The sequence below is a fragment of the Blennius ocellaris genome (assembly GCF_963422515.1).
Source record: "Blennius ocellaris genome assembly, chromosome: 19".
NCBI lineage: Eukaryota > Metazoa > Chordata > Actinopteri > Blenniiformes > Blenniidae > Blennius > Blennius ocellaris.
Genome location: NC_137668.1, coordinates 10635359 through 10658575, shown reverse-complemented (window position 1 = coordinate 10658575; position 23217 = coordinate 10635359). Strand labels below are relative to the sequence as shown.

General features: G+C 42.7%; 1 protein-coding gene across 1 annotated transcript in view; it reads left to right on the top strand.

Moving 5' to 3' along the window:
* stau2 (staufen double-stranded RNA binding protein 2) overlaps positions 1–23217 on the top strand; it is a 99078-nt gene that overhangs the window by 42121 nt on the left and 33740 nt on the right. The window contains exons 10-12 of the mRNA XM_080514759.1: positions 1740–1868; positions 4435–4492; positions 11808–12163. Coding sequence (XP_080370885.1) covers positions 1740–1868; positions 4435–4492; positions 11808–12163 — 543 coding nt within the window. The remainder of the gene's footprint in view (positions 1–1739; positions 1869–4434; positions 4493–11807; positions 12164–23217) is intronic.

Here is a 23217-nt window from a genome sequence, read left to right as displayed (position 1 = left end):
GATCATTTTATTGCAAGATTTAGGCCAAATTTAAAACAATCCTCCTAAAATTTACAGAAAAGGTGATCTCATCATTAGATTGTATTTATTTTTTATTGCTTTAGGGTTTCCTCCAGAAAGCTCTTTTAAATGTATTATTTTATAAAGTTGGGGTTTGTGAAAGGAAAGCTGCAAACCCTGTGAAAACGTAGGTAATTATTAAGGGCGTTCCTGGCAGCATTCAGAAAACAGTCATAATTTAGCACAATTTATATTTAAGTATTTTCAACATTGTCCACAAAAATGCTGTGTGTATTAGGAGCCATTCGAAGCCTTTAATAGTAATAATCTGCGACAACCATATCAGATGTTAAATGCTGTTTAAGTTTGAAGCGGTTGGCTTTGTGCGGTACCCTGGAAATCTTTTATTTGCTTCTTGGCATGATGTATTCATGCTCAATGTGTTCAATTAACTTCCTGAAGCCCTTAAGTTCAACAAAGCTAAGTGGAAGCATACCTTGCCAATGTCATTGTGGTGATAAGCTCCATTATCTTCTCATGCCTGGTGGGATTCCAGCGTCTCTGGGTAAACAATGTCATGAGTGTGGCTCGTACTACTGGCTTAAGTTAATTTTCCAAAGGTTTCAATTTAATCTTGTTGGTCATTGCTCCAGCTCAGTGATTATATGACAGACTATTTCCCCAACATGCTTTTTTTCAAAGCCGCACTCCACCCAGCACTGCCTTGTACAGGGATAAAAGTTATTAGTTTGAGCAATTAATTGTTAAGAACTGGATCAACCCGACTCGGTAGCTCTGTTTTGTGTCCTGTACAGCTAACCGGTCTCGCTTCCCCTGGTCCATTTTAGTACCAGTGCCACTGCAACGTTTCACTGCTGCTTCTGGTTGTCTCTCTCTCTTCCTCTCCGTCCTTCTCTGTTCGTCGCTCTCAGTCAACCTCTTTCCCTCTTTGTCTCTCCTTTTTCCGTAATCCTCCTCTTTCATACGAGGAACAGAGCTTCTCTTAGCATCAGGCAGTAACTCAGCCTCAAACCTATTCTCCATGCCTCTTTGATACACACATTAGGCCCTGTGAGTGTGTGTGTTCTTTTATGCAGTCCACTCACTCTTCTAAAATTTCCACATTGTTTCCCCCGGTAAGCAGCGGGGCTCCAATGAGGCTCTGTTTTCACCTCTTTTGTCTGCACCCATCAGCAGTTACAGAACAGGCTCCACCTTGTGTCAGATGCCTTTGAGGAGCTGATCATCTTTTAAAAGTGAATAAAAGAGTGATTGTGTTTGTTTTAGTGGTTTGGTAATTTATTGCCGGTTTCCCCTCGAGCTGTATGTTGTGGCCGACTTGATGCTTTCGGACGAGTGCTCGGCGAGCGCGTCAGACCACTTTGAGTAACTGCGCCGAGGCCTGGCTGTTCACAGGGCTTTGGCTCCCAGGACGTTATTTGTACAGTGTAATTGTCTGTTTGGATAACATAACGACGGCTGATATTCTCGCGGATTTCTGCTTACATTCTGTGCGGACAGATTTAATGTTTCGGGATTAGTGAAAAACAAACACTTTGCTCTGATTCGTTATGCACGTTAGTGCGGTTGACTCGCAACTGGAGTGGGGGAGGGGGGGGGGATTGAAGTTTGCGGAAAAAGTTCTCCACAGCTGTAATAATTGGTTGTAAACATCCCGAGCATTTCCTGTCATTACCCATCTCTTGATCTTCAGTGTTTGCGTGTTTGTCTCCGTGCAGGTGAAGGTGAACAACGAGGTTGCCACGGGAACAGGACCCAACAAGAAAGTGGCCAAGCGGAACGCAGCTGAGGCGATGCTGCTGCAGCTGGGATACAAGGCCTCCACAGTCCCCCAGAACCCCACAGAGGTACGGACCAAACCCCACGGATGCGCATACCAAAAAACACATCTCAGTGACTGTGTCTGACTAGTGTAAGCAGAGACATTTTTTCAGTGCGGCGTGCTGTCATTGCTCTGCCAAAAGGGGCTGGAGTGCAGAGGACTGCAGCTTTTATTGTTCGCAGCATGTTTCCATAACACACTAGGACTGTGCAAAGCTATTTTTAATAAGGACACTGATGCCAAACCGCGAACTTGTCTGAATAGATGATTTTTAATTTGCTTTGAATAAGGGCTGCACTATGGGAACAAAAGAGATATGAGATAATGTCGTGAGGTATTCCAATTTGTTGTGCGATAAATAGAAACACTCGAGATTATTTGCGTATCTGTCTGCATTGAAATTTGTTGTACCAACTTACATCGCTCTTTTTCTTGCCCCTAATTCACACCGCCTGGACCTGGGTCATGTTTTCCAATTTCTACATCACCTGTGCATCTGCAGTTTTGGGTTTAGTTTTTTTTACTTGAGTTTTGTGCTTCTGACTTTGATCTGTGATCAACCCACAATTTTTGTAAACCAATTACAATTATTCACATTTTGCTTTCGGATTTAAAATTGTGTCACTTTAGGGTTTGTCATTTTAAATTTTCCTTTCAGTTTGAAATTGGAGTGCAAACCAATCAGTTCAGTCGATACGTATATATCACACATCTTTTTTTTTTTTTTTCCCAGGCAGGTAAATCCGGTAAGATTATCTCCTGTTCAAGTTGAGGCTTGGGGTTGTTTCTGTGCAGTTTGCATGTTTTCCCTTCACATATATCAATTGTCTCAATGTCTCCTGACATGTGAGCTTAAAGCTTCAGCGTCCCACAGCCTCACATTTTAATAAACCGCTTTAGAAAATGAATGCATGGATCTTTTTTTTCTATAAATATCTAATATGACATAATCTGTTTATATTTTACAGGGTGTGATGTACCCGTTATTTTTACTTCAGTGGAACAGCTGCAACAATTACAGTTAATTATAGTTACAGTATAGTACTGAACTGGCCGTGTATGCATCGTCAACAGAGGTGACTGGTTTACTATATAGTCAGGTTTCTGTACCGTCCTTTCATAGGTGCAGCCAGAGGCACACAATCTCTACGTCACTATGCAACTGACACAAGCAGCAGAGGTGAAGGGAATTGATGTCCGTGGTTTGGTGTCCGTACAACTGCATCCAGTCCACCAATCCTCCTTTTAGCTCATCTCCACAGCCCCGTGCTGAAATACTGATCGTCCATTCCCAGATTCATCACAAAGTCCCAATGCCGCTGACCTATTATGCAACCTGCTCAGCTCCTCTGAACCGAGTGTGTTTTGCAAGCAACCATTGATCACCGTCATCTTTATTCACCTCGTTGGTTTTTTAAGCTCAAGGGAGCAGAATCCGATAGAGATGACGTTACATAACCTTGCTGTCTGTTGAATGTTAATTGTTCCCCAGACAGCTCATTAGCTGAGGAATGTGGTGTTCCATATATATTATTTAAACCGCCATACATATAGATACCGGAGCGCGAATCATTGTCCTCTCTAATGATGTTGACTTTTATATTTCTGAAGTAGTGCTGCAGTCACACTCTCACATTGGCCCGTATCGTCTTCAGTGAACTTATCAAAGTGTGCATTTTGAAAGCATCAGCAGGGACGTCTTGTTATAATATTACATCCTGTACTCAGAACATGTGCGCATTGCCTGTGTCGGCAAGGAAATGTCAAATGCTGCATACATGTGATTGAATTACGCTTTACATCATCACATGTTGTATTTGTTAGCCTTATAAAGCGCCATGTTTTGTTATCTAATGTTTCAGATAAATGAGGTCCTGCTGTTCTGGAAATAGTAGTGCGTTGGGTCTCACTGTTAAACTAATTTCTGGCAAGAAAGCCAGACCTCTCTGGTTACGTCCAAGGCTGGATCTTTAGCCTGAATGGAATCAGAAGCTGATACATGGATGTGCATTAGCTTGACAGCTCTGAAAACATCTCTATAAGATTTAGTTGGACGGCCTACTTTTCCTTAGATCCTCAGACAACCCCGGGCTCTGTAGCTTTTGTGGGATAAGTTGTCTCTCTTTCTCTCTCTGTCTCTCTCTCTCTCTCTCTTTCCCCTCTCCCCCTCTCTCTCTTCTCTGGGAGCTCTCCTGGTCGACATTCCCACTATGAGTTTTTGCCGCAGCAGGGTTTGTTTACAGCCATGTCATCTCCTGAGCTGTCACACACATCAGAAATGATTTGTTTCTGTTTCACACACGTGTTTGTGGCTGTGTGTGTTTGCGCAGGCAGACACGCATACCACAGCAAAAGTAACACACTGAATGGAGGCATTTTAAGTGACTAAACACTGACAACCCCCTCTAATTAAGTAGCTGGCCTGGAGAGACACACTAAACTCCTTAAGCATCCCCTCCTGTGAGCGCTCGTCTCTTTGTGGTCCAAACAGTAGGAAGGAACTTGTCTGACATGCGTGAAGAAGCTGTCTGTTCAGGAATCTACATCTCTCTTACCTCCCCCTTCTCTCCCTTTTTATCGCATCACTACAGATGGACAACAAAGGCTGGAATGGACAAAAGGCGTCTTTTACCGAAGCGACAAGTAACAGTGAGTATCGGCACGTCTCCCTGTGTCTCTTTCCATTTCCTTCTCCTCCTCCTCGCTGGCCCTCCATCAGTCCCTCCATCCTGCAGGTGGTTTTAGCCACCGAGATGGCCCGGCGTTTAATCTCTGTGACTGGTCAATGGGCTTCTGACTGTCAGCTTAATTGGCCGTGCGTCCTCGTGGGGAGCCTGCGAATTCAAGCTCATTCACACAGGCTTACAGGGCCGGCACACAGAGGCCCGCCGGGGAGTCCCCCCGCTGCCTTCCTGTGCATAAAACATCGCCTTTCACTCAGGATTAACACACAAGCACACCGGTGTGCAGATGCAAACACACACATACTCCTAATCCTACACACAGAGAGAAGCAACACATACGATGAGGCAGGGCATGTGATAGTATGACATCAGTATCGAAGTGGAGAAAGACACTTCTTCCAAGTTTCTACCAGCCGTCGGCAACAAAACAATCTGTCGAATCAACCTCATTATTGTAAACAGAGCCGCAAAATAAACCAAGGTTCATGTTTTCAAAATAACTGGCTGTGGTTCCATGAACCAGCAGTAATTCAATTCGACTTTTATCTGATCAGATTGTCCTTATCTGATTGATATGATCAAATGCGACTGTTAATGATCCAGAGTCCGTCTGAACAGCACGTCGGCCCTCCACCACAGTATTGTATTGTGTATACAGTATACAGTAATACAGTACAGTATTGTGAATATTACTGTTACATAATATCATCAAATGATGGTTCATGATGAGAAAAACGGCAGTGACGCTGGAAACACTGCTACTATTAAGCAATGAAAACACTTGAAAGGCTTTGTGAACTTGAAGTTTTCTGTCCACGAGAAGCTGAGTGTGGAGATAAGTACTTCATTTCCTGTTAAAGATTCATGTTTGACCATGTGTCAGAAACTTCTAATGTTATATTGCAAAGTATTATGGGATTAATCCCCATATTTAATCTGATTATAGTCTTCAATCAATCTGATCACTTTATTCAGTGTCCAAGTAAAAAAAAAAAAAGACAAGCTGATCGCAAAGTTAGAAAAAATTCAATCAGACTGAATAAAACTGACCTCTTAAATAACTTTTGCCATTTCCCTCCTGGTAACCTTGTGACTGATGGTCATCTTGTTTGTTTGTTGTTGCATTTCTAACATGGGGTGTCATATGTTCAGAGCTGGTGCTCTCTTCCTTATTAACTGATGTCCATCTCAAGAAATACCCACAATCATTTCCTCTCAGAAAGGTCAAGGTCTTGTTTGCTTCGTTCGGATGTTTGTAAATGTGATATATCATGGAAGAGTACAATTAAACCTTTAGGCCTCATAAACCATTTATTTGAGTCACTACAGGAACATTTATAATGTTTATGCACTTTTAGAGCGAGATGCTGGCTGACTTCACCTTTTCTCGGATGCACTGCTGTGCAAAGGTTTTAACATGTCTGAAAACAAATAATTTTCCCGACTATAAGTCACACCTGAGTATAAGCTGCAGCTGTCAAAAACAAAATACATCATGAATATGAAACTTATATTGAGTCACAGTGTGGAGTATAAGGTGCATTTAAATTTCTGTTGTGCTTTTCGCTTACAATTACTATTTGGAAACTGTTTCTTTGGTTTTCACCAGTCCGTCACACGTTTGAACACTTTCTGTTGTTTTCTGCTGCCTATTTTGGGTTTTTTTTCCAATTCTGCTTTGAATTTTTTATTTTTTTTTGCTTACGCTGTCAGTAAAATTTGGTTATTTCATTGGTATTGTAGCTCAATCTGTTGTCATACAGTGCCCTCTCGTGGTCCCAGCTGGTATATACAGGTAAGTTAAGGATAAATAAGTGATGTGACCAAACAACAACAAAAAGTTTGATTTATTGTCCAGAGAATTTGGTATTCCATCACGCATTACCGTGTCCCCACATTACCTCTACAGAAGAATGCAATAATCCTAACCATGCAGCCAATTTATTCACAACTGCCTTGTGGTGAAATGTGGTTTGCCCCCCAAGTAAGTCCTCATCTCAGTGTCGTGGAGTCTGTTTGGGATTACATGAAGAAAGTTGTGTTGTGAATGTTTATGACAACTTTGCTCACATGTTGCACGTGGGTGCACAGCGTGAACACCTTAAATACTGACTTCTTTGAGAGCATCCTTACCTTCAAATGCTTGTACAGTATTGTATATCAGCAGACATTTTCATCATGTGTTCTCTGCACCACAACAGAGAAAAACCTTTTTAAAGTTTAAATGTAGAGGTGGTTATAAGAATATATTCGAGAGGAAATTGAGCTGCATGTGGCCACTGAAGTAAAATGTCTTTGACCTCTCTGCTGTAGTGGGTATTTTGCGCGTTATATTAACGTCAAAATGTCCAAGCATTAGCATGTCAGCATTGCCCTGGTGAATGATTTTTTAATCATGGTTCTTAAAATTAAAATCAAAGTGCCTTCGCTGTCACCTCAAATAGCATCGGCAAGATTCCCACACGTAGACAACATGGGAGTGTGATAGGGTGAAGGGACATTGTATTTAAAGAGGGGTGGGTACGACTCAAAGGACTTACCACCTAAAGGCACAGGAATGCTGTTTTGTATGAAACAGCTGGTTTCAATCTGCTGTACCTGTTGTTTGGTTGACTGTTTGTTAGTAATCAAAAGACAAAAAACAGATTTTCTCATTTACATGAGAGGCTATTTTCAGTTGGGTTTTTTTTGTCTCTCAAGTCCAGCTATGTTTGGGTTTTTTTCCCCCCCCTGAATTTACATGGTGCTCAAGTTGAGACAATTCATATTTATCACAGGTTAAAAAGCACAAATAAAGCATGATTGTGTTGATGTAGCAGGTGGTTGATGAAGCGATATCGAGTCTGATAAATGTTTATGTCCCGGACTGATGAACGGACAAGCCTGAAAGCACTTTTACCCCAGATGCCATCAAAAGTAAATGCCAGCAGCTTGAGAAGGAGAGGTTTGGGGGACAAATGAGCAGCCTGTAAGACGTCGAGCAGCAAAGTAGAAAACAAACAGATAGCCTTATTAGATTCAAATGTGCTGTCGTCACTGGCCTAATGGAGGCTCTTGGCAGAGCGGCGGTGCTCTGACACGGGGTATCCAACTTCACTCTGGAGAGGAGAATGGATGTGATGTTTCAGCTCTCTCATGTCGAGCTGCAGGGGGAAAAAAGGAAAGCTGGGAAGGGGTAATCACTGGGGCTTGTTGTGTTTGCTCGTTGCTGGTTGACACTTGAAATGACGAATCCAGCTGAGAATTGACATGCTGCCACAGCTTACAAAGCACTCATATCTGTGATTGAGTCCAATCCTCTGAGTGATGCATCATCCAAATGATGTTTAAATATGAAAGATTATTCTCTTGGATAAACTATTTTGGTGGTTGTGGTTTCTATGGTTGCCCAAGCTCCAGGCATTGCCCAATACCTCCAGAGTCGAGCCCCTCGGGGAAACAAAGTCTTCCTTATTTGGTGATTATTCTATTGCTGGCGAGGAGTGTGCCCTTGGTCCGGTGCCATTTCTATTGAGTTTATCTCACCCAGCTTGAGGGCTAGCTCTCCGCTAATTAGCTTTTTAATGTTGCTCAAACCGCTCAAAACACTCACACGACGCTAATGTCTGAATGATGTTTATCACATAAACGCCATTTACAGCTCGTTCACGCAGATACAGCTGGTCTCGGTTTTTCCGAGTGTGCGAGTGTGAGAGGAGGATGTTTCTGGTTTCGGCTTTGTTTTGATTGACCGCAGTTTATTTGGTAGAAGTGGAAATCACAAACTCTGGTGTTCGCTGTAAAATGTGCTTTCCTGTCACTTTTGCGCTCTTTCACGATCACCGGTCGACGGACTTGACAGGCGTTTTTTTTTTTTTGCAGCTTTCTTTGCAGCTGAAGTTATTACGTTGTTGCGTTGTCAATGTGAGTACGTTGTCATGGTAAGCAATGAATGCAAATGTTCAAGATTACAAGGAGCCGATCGAAAGCTGCTGCACTTTAAGCCAAGTGAGCACAAATTCTGTAAAAAGCTTTTTCTGTTGGAAGAAATAAGGCTGTAAAACTGTCCCCCTTATATTTTGCACAATAGTGCAGGAGAATATTTTGTACTTTTTTTTTATCTGCAACTAATGCGATTTCATGCAGCACTGTGCCATTTAACCAGCAGGACCACAAAAGTCTCATAGCCTCAACTTGCACAGCAACAAATTAACATCCTTGAATCTGTGTTGTGTTAAACTCAAAAAAGACTTAACCTGCAAGTTTATTGTTTGTTTGTTTTTTGTAAACTGGAAGAGCTACAATCAACATTTCAACTTTCAGAAACATTGTTGGAACTTGCATTTTGAATTGTCTCATTGTGACACAGTTTGTTTTTAGAAAGCTGTGACTTTTATAGATAAATGGCAATTTTACATGCAGTGAAAAGACACAACATTCGAAACCGGTTTGACTTTTCACTGGAGCTATGCAAGGACCAACTAAATGAGTTCAAAGTTCTTTTGCTGAATTCCTTATGGAGGCAATTACTTCCAGTTTGGTGCATTATGATTATATAAGTAGAATTACTTAGATTTCTGAAATACCATTTGCAAGCCATTGTAACTGTTGTACGAAGACATAATCGTGGTTTCCCCATTTGACTCGCTCTTGTTATTTTTCACTTTACTTATCAGAGTAGCTTTTTTCTTAGTCTGCTCTAGAAAAGTTGGATCAAAAAGTCAAATATGATTTGAAATCAACTTTAAAGCCACTCTCAGGTGACATCTGGAAGATTTGTTTACTGTACATCTGTGATCATTTGTACAGTTTGCTTGCTTTAGGCAGGAAAAAAGATTTTCTATAGATCTGTTATGTCATCAACTACATTCTATACAAGGATCCTTTGTACGTTATCTAAGGCAGAGTTGGAGAAAATAGGTAAATGTGTCAAGGGCTGTCTATTTATTGCTTTGTCTCTTTTCTTTTCTTTTCTTTTCTTTTCTTTTCTTTTCTTTTCTTTTCTTTTCTTTTCTTTTCTTTTCTCGTACACACGCACAGACACACACACGCCTTAGACCCCCATTCAACATTCATGATGTGTCTATGTGTGTGCATGCAAGTGTCCTTTGCCCCGTGTAAGCTGTGGAAGACATTGCTACAACAAGCCGGGTGGCTTTAGAGACAGGAAGGAGGAGTTAAAAAAAAAAAAAAAAAAAAAAGTAAGGAGAGTGATTTTTCTCCTTTCTATTGCCATGGGTATTGCAGCGGGGCTTTTCACTTGAGTTGCCACATTTCATTTCCTGCTGTTCATATGTGTGTGCGCATGTGTGCCTGCGCATTGTGTGCATGTGTGAACTATGTGAAGGTCTTGCTCCACAGTGGTGATTTATAGCAGTGGGCTCCGGCCCTATCTGTTTTCGATCAGTCTCATGCTTGGCTCTGGCTTCCCTCCAGTGCTCCCCTGGCCCACCGGACACCGAGTCTGGGTGGGACCCCTCCACAACTGCCTGGAACCAGCACCACGAAACACACTCTCCCTCCGCCTTTCATTCCCCATCCCCTCCCGCCCCCCCCCCCCCAACTCCTCAGCCTCATTCCGCTGCTCTCCCCTCTCACTCGAGCTTGCTCCCACTTCATGTAGACAATTTCACAATCGCCGTCCAACAGCACGCACAAACACACTCCGTCACTCTTACTTATTCTCTCTGCCTCCTTTGTCTCGGCACTGCACTGCCTCGCTCTCACGCTCTCGCTCACTATCTGACAACAGCTTCAACCACTCAATCACATGCGACCATGCAAACATCCTCACATGCTCACTTAAGCAGTCACACAAGCTCACATGGATTGCATTCACTGCCCCTCCTCCTGATAGTCTTTGTACGCTGCTGATGTCATGTTGGCTAACACCTTTCATTTTTTATGATGCTACATTCAGAATGCACAGGCCTGCGAGTTTTACTTGTGTAAATTCAAATTAAAGTTGTCATCATAATTGGGAGGGGGGGGAGAAAAATCCTAGCGGTTGTGTCATTGCTGGCAAGGGGCAGTTTGTTGTAGTATGAGTAATAAGCCCTGGATTTCATTGCTGTTTCCTACAGCTTTTCTGCCCTTCTGGAAAGGAACGCAAGGTTTTTTTTTTTTTTTTTCCCCCTGCATAATGGGAAATACTGTCAACAGGTTCCCAGAAATCTTCGCGTAGCGAAAGATACGAGTGTGCAAAACTGTCTCTCTCGTCCTCGCTTTCGGCGTGATGGTAAATGTTAACTCAAACAGGAAGTGGCCTGTCACTCATGTGCTCACTCCAGTGCTCTCTCCCAGCTGTTGGTCCATATGCACTCACAAACAAGCCCACAGACGTACGCACAGACACACAGACAGCTGGTCTTCCTGTCTCTGGTGACCCTGGCTGGGCTTTGGAGGCTCTGCAACGGGTTTTACATCCACTCATCTCCACCTCCTCCTTCCATTTCAATAGCCTTTCAGCTCACCCATCTCTTTTATCCTTTCACTCAATTCATATACCTGCTTTTTCTTCCCCCGTCTCCCTCTTCTATGACTCATTTTCTTTCTTCTCACTTTCACCAAGTGACGACAACACTGAACATCAGCCCACCAGTGTTTCCTCCTTCCACCTGTCACAACTGTTTCAGGCCAGTATTATCTGAGTCCACAAAGCCAGTGTAAACGATTTATCCAAGTGGTGTGCACGAGGATGTGACCCTGGCATGCTTTTGTGCTCAGCAGACTGGGACCTGCCCGCATGTCTACATTGAGCCGCATCCAAATAACGAAGTGGCCGACGTCAAAGATCGTCACGTCAAAGCGGTTCTGCTCAAGTTTATTCCACACCAACAAAACGTCCAATTAATCCGATCCCGGTTCTGTTGGATCCAGTCGAAGAAGCACTGATAATGACGTGGAGCCGAGGACGTCGTTTCCCATCAGAGATGAAGTCATAGGCGCTCTGTTGATATTGGTCGACGCGCCGTTTGTGTCTCTGTGTTTGTGTTCGAGTGTGAGGACGAAAGAGGCAGCGTCTTTCCCAGCAGACCCTTTGATAGTGCCCCGGCCTGCCAAACCACAGGAAACTGTCAACTACGTTAGATGCAGGAATGCCACACAAATAGACACAGTTGGGCGAGCGCTGATGCAAAAACACACCTTTGTAGGGAGTTTGTGAGGCTGATCGAGGAGGTTTTCCTCAATCAATGTGGAATTTAAACTCATCAATCTGTAGCCAATAATGAGTTAAGAATGCGAATCATATTTTTTTTCTTCTCCCCCCCCCCATCTTTTCTCTTCCTCCACCGCTTCAGCCCAGAAAGGTCTGCTCCACCTCAGCCCCGACGTGTATCAGGAGATGGAGGCCAGTAGAAAGCAGGGTGGCAGCGCTCCGGGCCCCGGGGGCAGCAGCGGGGGCTCGGTCAACTACATGACATCCAAAGACCTGGGGCCCTGCTCTTCCCCGCTCCCCCCAGGACACCCTCCCTATTACAGTGGCTCATCCACCTCGCCCAGCCCCACCGCCACCATGGCCAGGGAGCTGCTGCTCAACGGTCAGTCGCCCACAGCCGAAGCCTCGCTGCCCATCAAGGGGAAAAGCCTCGCCTGCGGCGTCTCGGTACAGCCAGCACAGCAGCTGGACTACCTGGCTCGCATCCAAGGCTTCCAGGTAAGCTGCAAGCTGCAGAAAGGCCGTCCCGACGTATACCAGAGTCCACTGCCTGCCGAATGCGACAGAGAAACACATCATGTGGCGTTACACTCCTGAAGCGAGACTTAACATTTTATCCACAACAGGGGTGTGACGCGCTTTCAGTTCATTTGATCTTGAGAAAACATAGCACAATAACCTATGAATGAATGCATCAAAGTTCTCTTCTATTTCAGTGTAAAAATGGTATGTCTACATTATGAAAAATTAAAAATTTTGTAAAAAAAAGAAAAAAAAATTTAAATGCAGGAACATCTGTCAGTTTTTCCACTTTTATTTGGCTTCACCAAAACCTAACTGAACAAACATTCAGCTGGGTGCTTCCCGTCTGCTAAAACAATTAGTGAGGCATCTTTGAAAGAAAGTACAAAGGAAAAAAAAAAGGCCACGTTTTTATAGTATATAGTTTAACTCTCCCCACATATTTTGATGGCCAGAATTTGATTAGCCTTACCCACTTGGTTCAGCTACAGGAAACCAAAGCATGCCCAGTCAAACCCCTGCCGAGCTTAACTGGATAGAGTCTGATGCATCTCATTTTCTTATCAGCTGAACAGCCACCACCTCTCATTAAATGTGTGACCTGTGCTGTGTTGTGGACGTTCCCCTGTAGCTTAATTGGTGACTATTTACTCAATTTTGTCATTCTGTGCGACTTCTTGTGCTTCCTAGCCACAATGTCAGATCTCAGCGGTGTATTCAGCACAGTAATCAGCATTTCCTTCGTTTCCCCTCTAATTATTGCCACAAAGAAAAAAGAGACAGAAACACAACTACTCGGTTGTAATAGGCCCTTATTTTCTTTCACGGTCTTTCCATTTTCCAGATTTCATTTTGCCACGGTGTGTTTCCAGCATTACAACCCATTTTAAATTGGACTCCACGCTGATATGCGTACAGTGGTTTTTAATTTCACATTTATTTCACTTGCGGAATGTACCTGGCATCAATTGGAGGATAAAAGTCACAATTTGAAATTTAACTAAATCGTGCAGTTTGTACACATGCACTTGAAGTGACAAGACAGCTGTTGGAAAGACTGCGCACACACACACACACACACACACACACACACACACACACACACACACACACACACACACACACACACACACACACACACACACACACACACACACACACACACACACACATCCTGTAGGCCCATGCCAGGAATTAGAGTGTGGTCTTGGGCAACTTGTGTGGTTTTAAAAAAAACAACGTCAAACAGCCACACAAATGAACCACTTGAAAAAGTTTTCATGCAGTCGTTGCAGACTTTTATAATATTGTCTACAAAGATCCTGCATGACCATACAAGTGGTTATGAGCTGGAGTGTGTGACTGTGTGTGTGTGTGTGGGGAGAAGGTGTATTTCGATTTGTGCAATTCTTCTAATCCGCATGCTTTCTCCTCAGCACTGTATCTCAATATTTAAACATAACAGCAGGCGGCAAAATTTTCATGACATTACATTACAGAATGAGTAGAACTTGGCTTTAATAAACCCTTAAGTGTGCCCGTCAGTCTAGACTGAGGGCACAGGAGGTCCGTAGCGGCGGAAGGTAAATGTGCTTGAGAAGGTCCTGCCGGTTGAGAGGCAGGTGAAGATATTGACATTGATGACAGGTTCTTGTTGTTACGCACAGATCTGAGTACATACATTTCAAATATCTCACCACACACAAGTTGTTTCACACATGAACTGCAATTACACGTCTTGGATAAACAGACGCGCAACAATTCCTGCATCGAAGACTTTTTTCTTCTGCAGAAACAAAGCTGCAACACAGGTGGAAATATTAAAGACCGGCACTTAGAAATTGCATGATACACACTTTTGGGGTTTTCTCACTGTAGAAGTTATTGGCGGGCTGTGGATTTCCAGCTGGAACCAAACCTTGCAGGTGTTTGTGGACAGACACACACTCATGCATTTGAATGGGGATACAACTTCTTGGTGTGCGTTTGAATGTGTCCGGGCCGATCGGCTGCACATACCACGCCACTGATACCAGCGTCAGTTCGTTTAAGCTGCAGATGCTTTTTATCAGTTTGAGCGAAAACATTTTATCTTAACCTGCTGAGGGTTCCTTTGAAAGGCCTTTGTTATTGCTTTGAGCCTTCCTGTGTGAGTGTAACCTGAGAGAGCTCTGCTGCCCGGCCAAGCCCAAACACACACACACACACACACACACACACACACACACACACACACACACACACACACACACACACACACACACACACACACACACACACACACACACACACACACACACACACACACACACACACACACACACACACACACACACACACACACACACACACAGCAGGTTCTGTTTAGTGGGAATGGAAGAGTTGGGCAAATCCTGTCTGCGACGCTTTAAGTCATTCAGTCGTTCATAAACTTTACAATCGACAACTCTTTTCACTTCGGTCTGAACGTGTGTCTCGTCAGTGAATGAACGCACAAACGAGCGTCGGCACACTCAAATATTTCCATGTGCCTGTTTGTTGCGAGTGTGTTTCTTCAGTGAAGAATCCGGGCTGTAACTGAGACATGTGGACAATATGTGTTCCATTGAGGGGATGTTTCATATCATGTGGGTTTGTAATGAGAACCTCTGGCTGCATACACAGCCATGTTAGGCAGGCTTTTTAGGGCTTATGTATTCTTATGTGTTTCTGTGGGCCAAATCACCACAGATTTCAACTGTTTTTGCCAAAAGCTGCACTTGTCTGCTTTTCCACTGGTCACGTCATGTGCTGCTTTGTGTCGGAGTGGCTTTCCCTCAACCACAATCAACAACAAACCAGCACTTCGATCCACGAGAATATTTTCTTCTTCTTTTTTTTTTTTTGTAGTAAGTAATTTGATATTAATCTAGCGGTCTGATTAGTAACTATTGTTTGTGTAACGTAATTACGTTATCCAAGTGAGCGGATTAAAGTGAGCGCCCAACACTGGATTAAACCAACTAAGCAAGCACAGAAGACATTTTGATAGTGTCTGTTTCATCCTATCCAGCCCCGCAGACAAAGGCCCAGGCCTACCTGCTAAGCCCTTCTTTTGATTTGATTGGAAAATAGCCTCTAGTGGAAGCTCTGGCTGGATAAGCAACAGTGTGTTGTACTCATGCCAGCTTGGAGCAAGGATGCTGGCACTTATTCCGGTGTGTTTGTGTTTGTGTGTGTGTGTGCATGTGCAAGTATGTGTATTTGCTATTAATTTGGCTGGCTTGTTGTTGGCACGGCGGGTATGTGAGCTGGAAGTAGGGCAGAAACAAAAAAGCAGGAGGTAATAGACAACACATGGACCAAGGATGAAGTACGGAGTAAAACCCACGTCACAGATTCCCCCTGATTTCTCACCATCCTCCTTATTTTCCTTGTTTGATATTTCTATCCGCCTGTTTTTGTTTCCTTTCTTTTTACACTTTGAACAACATCATTTCCTCTTGAACTCTTTCTCGGATCATCTGACTTCGTTAATTGCTCTCGCTGTTTGTGCAGTTTGGAGTCGTTGAAGGGTTTGATCTCGGCATCGCAGTCACCAGCTGCCCATTTATTCTGCCATCACATCACTTAATAGAGTCGTCTCAGACTCGCGTCATTTTATTACTTCCATTCAGAAATGAGCAGGAACATTTTATATTAGAAGATCATTGATTGATGGAAACCTAATGATTTTTTTTTTTCTCCACGTGGAGCTATCGTACACATCTGAATCAAGATAGACCCCATGAACCCCCCCCCCCCCTCCCCCCAAGTGACTCTGAACTGAGCTCTACCTGTTCACTTTCTCCCTCTTTGCCAAGTTGCTGGGACCACAATACACTTTCTATGAGTACTCTACATGACTATTGTATTTATGATATTTATTATGTGGATTGTGTAAACTTTTTCTCTGCTCTGGTTTTTAAGTTCTTGTGTGTTCGCTTACATGACTACTCTGCGTGGGCTGTCTCAAATTGCCCCAAGGGGATGAATAAAGTATTTTGAATCTTGAAATGTGCTGAGTCCAATAAGATGAACTCTCTTTACATCAGGCAGGTCTGTTTGCCTGGACTTTGTCCAAAAAGGAGGGGGGGAGGGGGGGGGGGGGGGGGGGGGGGGTGGGTGGGGGGGGGAAGCAAACTTTAGAAAAAGATGGATGATTATAACAGAAAGTTTGTCTTTCTGGTGGAGTTCAATATTATTTTAACAGAAGAAGACAAGAAAAGTCTTATAATATCAGATACACGACTGTATCTGATATTTATGTGTCCCTCTTATGTTTACAATAAATCTACTTAAGCGTTCATGTGTTTTTATAATGTATTTCTCACTTTTAGCTTCACTTATTTTGTATTATGATCTCTTCTCTGAGAAATCTAAGAAAAGGGAAAATTGTATTTAATAAGGGCAACCATGTGGCCCCCACTGCTGTTTTACCCTTTTTAAAGCCCTCTGATACCCCTCCAGGGGAAAATGTTATTACACTGACTGAAGCAGTAGCTCTTATTAAGTATCAAGCTTTCAAATGGAACAGTTTCCTCTGAAATCACATTTTATATGGTTAATAAATGAAAATGTGACATAAATGTCAATTGTATTGGGTTCGTTTTTAACTTTTTACAGATTTTAACAAGTGTTCTGCAATTAGATTTGTTGTGCACGTGGTGAATTAAAACATGAACAAAAAAAAAATACACTGGCCACTTTTCTTATTCCCTCTCATGTATCTACTCTCAGTTCTAAATGTACTTAAGTAGTAAATTCTGTAAATGAGGTACCGTAAAGTAAAACCCTCCAGCAAACATTTTGTGGAAAATTTGACAGAATCATTTAATGTATCGTAGCATAGATTTTAAGCAGCTTGTAAAATGTTGATTACCTGCGAAAATGTATATTAGTGATGAATGATATTGCTTCTGAATGAGAAGGGTGAGGGGATCACTCAAAATGTTTAAATGTGTGCTGTTAAATGTACAAAAACACATAATCATCGTATGGATCAGAGGTGAAATATTTATTTTGTTTTGTAAAAGAGAGGAGGCAAAGCTGAACACATCGTAGTTTCATTGTGGTTCCCGTCTTGGAGCGTTGAGTTCGTATCGACTGTATCTATAAGATCCGTCCAATCTCCCAGGCAACAAGATCAGCAGAGATCTCAATCAGCCCAGTTATTTCATCTCGTCACAGCAGACCTGGCTCGGAGACGGCTTTTGCCGAGAAGGGAGGGATGTACTGGTGCTTTGCTGGACTCCGAACTTTTGTGTTGGAAATCCCGCGTTAATAAAAACACTATCCTTGGCGGGTGGCGGGTGTTGATATCCATTCAGTACAGTTCCCAGGATTTCTCACACTTTCACGTTGTTTGTTCTTCTCTCTCCTCGCTTCCTTCTTTGGCCGTGTCGAAGAACCACTTCAAATGGTGCCGGCTACAACTTGTACCCTCCCTGACAGTTTCGACATACACAGACACACATTTCTTCCAACCCCCCCCACACCCCCACCTCCCTACCCTCGCTTTCTCCTCCTTGCCTGATCTCCTTTGCTCGCTCTCATCCCTATATCAACATCAAACGTTCACAGACTCTAACAGTTTGTTTCCAACCTCCTTGTCATCATCTCATTCCTCCACTCTGTGTTTACTCTGGGATTTGCAATAGAAAATACATTTTGCGATGGCTAATCCCACCACGTTTGATTTCCGCGGCAGGGTGATGGCTTCCAGCTGCGCTCTGCGGCATATTTGTGTGAAGAGCGATCTTCGAAAACAAGTTTTGTCGGCGGTATAAATCAGACCGCTAATGCTGTGCTGGCTCGGCGCGCAGTCTCTCTGCTTGCATGGTGGCCCTCCGCATGCGTGTTGGTGCGTAGGCCCGCGTCTGTGTGTGTTTGGCAAAACTGAGTGATGATGGTTTTACACCGCAATCAAGAACATTCGCAAACCTTTAAATCAAATACCGTCATGTGCCCCCACAGCAGTGCAAATTTGAATATGCTGCATAATCTTTTTTTTTTTTTTTTTTTAACTCGCGTTTGATCTTTTGTATTTTGACAGTATTGATCTTATTTTATGTCATTCTCAGCACTTCGCAGTTATTACAGTTAAGCGCGAGCACTGTCTCGGCATGGGCAGATGGAGGATGTGTTCAGCTGGAGCGTTATTTGGAACCAAATGCAATCAATTGTCTTTATATTCTGAACATCAGCCGGTCTTTTCTCAGAAGTGCTCCAGCTCTTTCATCGGTTCGAGCTCCTTTTCCACCGTGTGAGCTTGTGCAAATTTCCGTGATGACAATTTAATGACAGGAACAAAAACATGCTTAAAATTACAATTTTCTCTCTGGATATCTGGTTTATAATGCAACAACAATGGGCAGAGAACAATGCAAGTTATGATGGCAATGGGCTGAATGTTTTCTTTTCCGCCTAACAGGAAAATGTTGCAATGTCACTTTGGTTTGCAAACTTCTGACTGCATGGGAAAGCACTTTACGTCCATATTTCTTACCTCTTTGTGAGATATTCTTTTTGTCGATATTTGCACACGCTGTCATTGTCAGTTAAAAAAAAAAAGTTTACTCACTGGGTAATTAACCTTAATTTCACTTTATCCTCTGCATCCTCTTGTCATACATGAACTATTCTCATGCTCTTCTTCGCTAACATTTCCTTCACCTGTTGCCCAATACCTTTACCTTCAACAAGGATTTTATAATAGTGACTCTGTTTCTATTTGACAAGATGAAAAAAAATCAATTAAAGGGTCAGCTTGATCAGTTCGATCATAAATAGCTATCAGAGATGACACAGCATAGCAAGAGACATTAAAACCTCTTATTATCAAAAAGAAGGCTCTTGAAAATAAAAGTGGAAAATTAGAACAATTATTAAACTTCCCACATAAGACAACTCCTCCAATAAAGATAATCATTTAAAACTGAAACATCTCTTTCTATCCATTCAGACTTAAGACAAAAAGTGCTACTTTCTCTTTCATGATTAATGCGTCATGTTTTTTTTCTCTGATCAATACTTCTCTGAGAGTATTTATTTGTCTCTAAAGCAGTGGTGCCCAACACATTTTAGGTCAGGTGTCACAAACAGCCCAATTTCGTCTTGAATGAGTTGGACTGTTAAAATACCAAAATAACCGTTAAACTTTCATTTTGACGTTTTTATTTGTGTGAGTATACTTGATTAAAGTGTCTGTATTCTCACAAAACCGACAGTCTTACTATGGAGAAGTACTAAGATCGCAACATTAAGCCACTTTTAAAGTAACCTCCTGGTGCAAAATATCGTGAAATGTATAAACTAAACAAAAACATAACTTTTTTCCATGTTTACAAACTCACCCTGACAGCATGGCATCACCGATATCTCAGCTGAGGTCCCAGTATTGTGTTGTGTCCACTACTCTTAAGACAATTGTTAAAAAAAGTCATGTTTTATAAATGCTTAGTGATTTGGCCGGATTCGAGCCTCTTGTGGTCTGGTTTAGGCCCACAGGCCTGATGTTTGACACCGCTGCTCTCAAGAGCAATATTGCTCCAGGGCTCAGTTGGCTCACCTGAATGCTATATTTTAAGGGGTATTTAATTCACATGACGTGTTTAATGAACAAACTTGATATGTTTGCTTGTAAATAGTGCGGTTTCTGTGATACTAGTCCCTTATTGCACTTGTTTTCTTAACACACTCGACTTGAAAGTGTATTTAAGAAGCAACAATGAACTGGTTTCAATGGGCCCTCCAGCTCGTTTTGTCTCCTCTTCTTTAGACTCCTCGCTGAGATTAAGGCAAAGTGCACTTTAAGGTTTTCGAGGAGCAGCTTTGTTACTACAAGTGAGGGCTATATTAACAGCATGCTTCAAACACTCTTGACCCCCGAGGTCCCCGCTGAAGTGGCTCTGCGTCGGCCTCTAATTGCTTTTCACCAACAATGATTGTGTTTATTCTTGTGAAGTGAAAAGTTATTTTACTCCCCTTCAACTGTCTACTGCCTACACTTGGTTCATTGTGGGATTGCACTGTTCGTCCTGCAGTGCTTTCACTGTTGCGGTTTCCCCTGGAATAACGTGACAGCACACCTCAGTATTTGTTTTTCCTGTTACCTTGACAGCACTGTGCAACGGAGCGCTCACGATGTGTTTGTTTTTACTTTGGCGCACTCGGGCATGAATTCTGCTCATATCTGTGTGTGCGCTTCATTTCTATATGGCTGTATCATCATGGATGTAGCCATTTGTGTTTGTGGGCTTATTAATTGCATGAATGCTGAGCGTGATTGCTTTTTAGTTTGTGCATGTTCATGTTTGTTCAAATGAAGAGGAGCATTGGAAGAGGAACCATCCTGCTTTAGAAGCCGGATGTCAGAGGTCGTTCCACATTAGTGCCGCCGATCAATCGCAGGCCTTGCGTAACTCTCCTGCCTCTTTGTCTCTCAAGGAAGTGGATTAGAGGCTGTTTTCTGTGATGGACCTGGGATGATTAGTTGGGCCTGTTTAGAATGCATGCACTCACAGATGCATGCAAACATGCACTCAAAACAGACGGGCTGGATGGGAGAATAGACTGTTTGTTTTTAAGATGCTCGTTATTTTAGTTTCCGCCAAATCATCACAAATGAGATGATGCTATAATGTTCTTTGATGCTGGCAGATCAGGCGACTTTCTTTCCTGCCTGCAGGTCAGAGTTGCTGGTAAATCCTCAGAAGTAATCACGCACTTTGACTGTTTTATCAAGAAGCCACCAAGAGCGAAAAACCTCCGGGTGATGTTTGGTGACCTGCCAACATTTGCTTTTATTTTTTTTAAATTTTTTAACCAGGATTTGGCTGGTGGCTGGAGTGCGTCATGTTTACTTCTGAAGTCCAGTATCACATGCAGTTTGTCAGTGGGCACGGCAAGCCGACAGCAGCAGTCAGTTCAAAGAGCAAAGAAAAGAAAAACCTCAACACATAGAGAAAGGCAGACGGAGGGGGAGTTCAGAAGTTCTTTTGCAGAACTGTTGGAACCAAAACTCAATATGTTTCTTTGCACTAAATTGTTCTTTTTCAATAAATTGACAGCTGACCAGCATGGATGCATAGACTTTGAGCTCTTGCTTACCAATAGAGAAAGACTTTGCCCAAACCCAGGGAAAGAATGAAAAACATTATATAACATCACCGAATAAGATTGGAGGAGCAACCTCAGGGAAAGCAAAGACCCCAAGAATACAAAGTAAAGTAAAAAAATTAACATAAAATCAAGCACACCAACATATGAGCTAGCATGGCTACCTTACCAAATAGCCTGAGATTAGTTGTTTGAATATTTAAAAAAAAACGTAATAGTTGAGATGACATAAACATTTTGTTGTTGTTTTATCATCTGAACACTTATTATTATGTAATAAACAGTCACAATGAACAGTAATAATTATGACCACTTACAGGTGATGTGAATAGTTCTGATTATCTCCATCATAGCACTTTTTTTTGTGGGAAGCATTAATTGAGACACCAGAGAACATCACAACACCGACGCTCTTGTTGGGCGTTTCCATTCGGCAGTGGTCAGTAGCGGTCCAGCAAGTGAAAAGTTGTGACAGGGTCATTAAACAGCCCAGGCCCATGTGTTCATGTGGTCATATAGAGGGCCAGCCTGCTGCATACATCTGAGTGAGCAGTGGCAGCCTAGAGGTTGGAGAAGCGGACTTGGGAACTGACTTTCACTGGTTTGATTCCCACAGTCGACAGGTTGACTCAGGGCCCCTGACCCTCTCCCCTCGCCTCACCCGCTCCCCGGGCCCTGTGGTGGCAGGCCACTGCTCCTAATTATAGAACCGGTCAAATGTAGAGAATTGGAGCCAGTGGTGACCGAGAGGCTGGAGAGGCGGACTTCGGATCGGAACTTTGCAAGTCCGAATCCCACGGCAGACCAGTCACCACTGTTGGTCCCTGAGCACGACCCTTGACCCCCCCACTCGTTCCACCGCATCCCAGAAATATGAATTTCCTATTGGAATGGTGATTGGTGTAAATCTGGGTTGTAATAACAAGAGCGTTGTAAAACCTGGTCTTAGGGTTCAGTTATTATTTGAGGAGGAAAAAAAAGCTTCTTGAACCTCATTTAAAAAAATTCATGTTAGATATATTGAAGTGATCCATGAGATAAGGAAGCCCAGTTCACACCAGCAGCTGTGTTTAGTAGTTTCAGTCAATCCCAATCATTTGCCCATCCAGGGGCCACTCATTTAAATAGATAAAGCAAGTGTTTGTAACACTTGGTTCCGTGTTGTATTACTATCTTAAGGCAGCATACAGTGATAATATTGTTGACCACGTCTTAAATCAGTGACACATAGTTTTGGTGGCGTTGTGAAAGTATGGAGCACCCACTGAGATTCCTGGGTTTACGACTCATGTGCACTTTACTTGTCACACACAAGTTTTTAAACTCATTACTGTGAAAGAAAGTTAGTGTTCTGGATTGGTTTATTTGACATGCCGCCCACAACACGGCTTAGATTAATTATGAGGTTGAATGCAACATCTTTGAACCATGTGCTGTTCTCTGCCCTCAGATTATGTGCTGCTCAAGCAAAAGTGGATGTCGACATGCCCAGATACACTTGCAACACACCCTTTAGATTTCGCCCAAAGTGGCTCATGTGTGTTGTGATGGTTTTCGTGTAAGGGTTTGATTAAATGGGGGGGGAACTATTATTTTGTTGTTGCACAGGGTTTAACTCATTTACACTCTACTATGCACTTTGTGCTTATTAACTGGCACAGATGGTTCCTCTGGATTGATTGCTTTGACATGAAGCTGGAGGAAACATCTTAACACCATGTTCTGGACAATGCATTCAAATCATCTGCTATTGAAAAATATTTGTTCTTTTTTATCTGCCAATAATAAAAGCTGATGTTGACGTACTGAACCGACACGTATTGTAGATTATGTCCAAAGTTGTTGGCGTGTTGTTACAGAGGGTTTAACCCATTTACACTCTTACGTGTTGA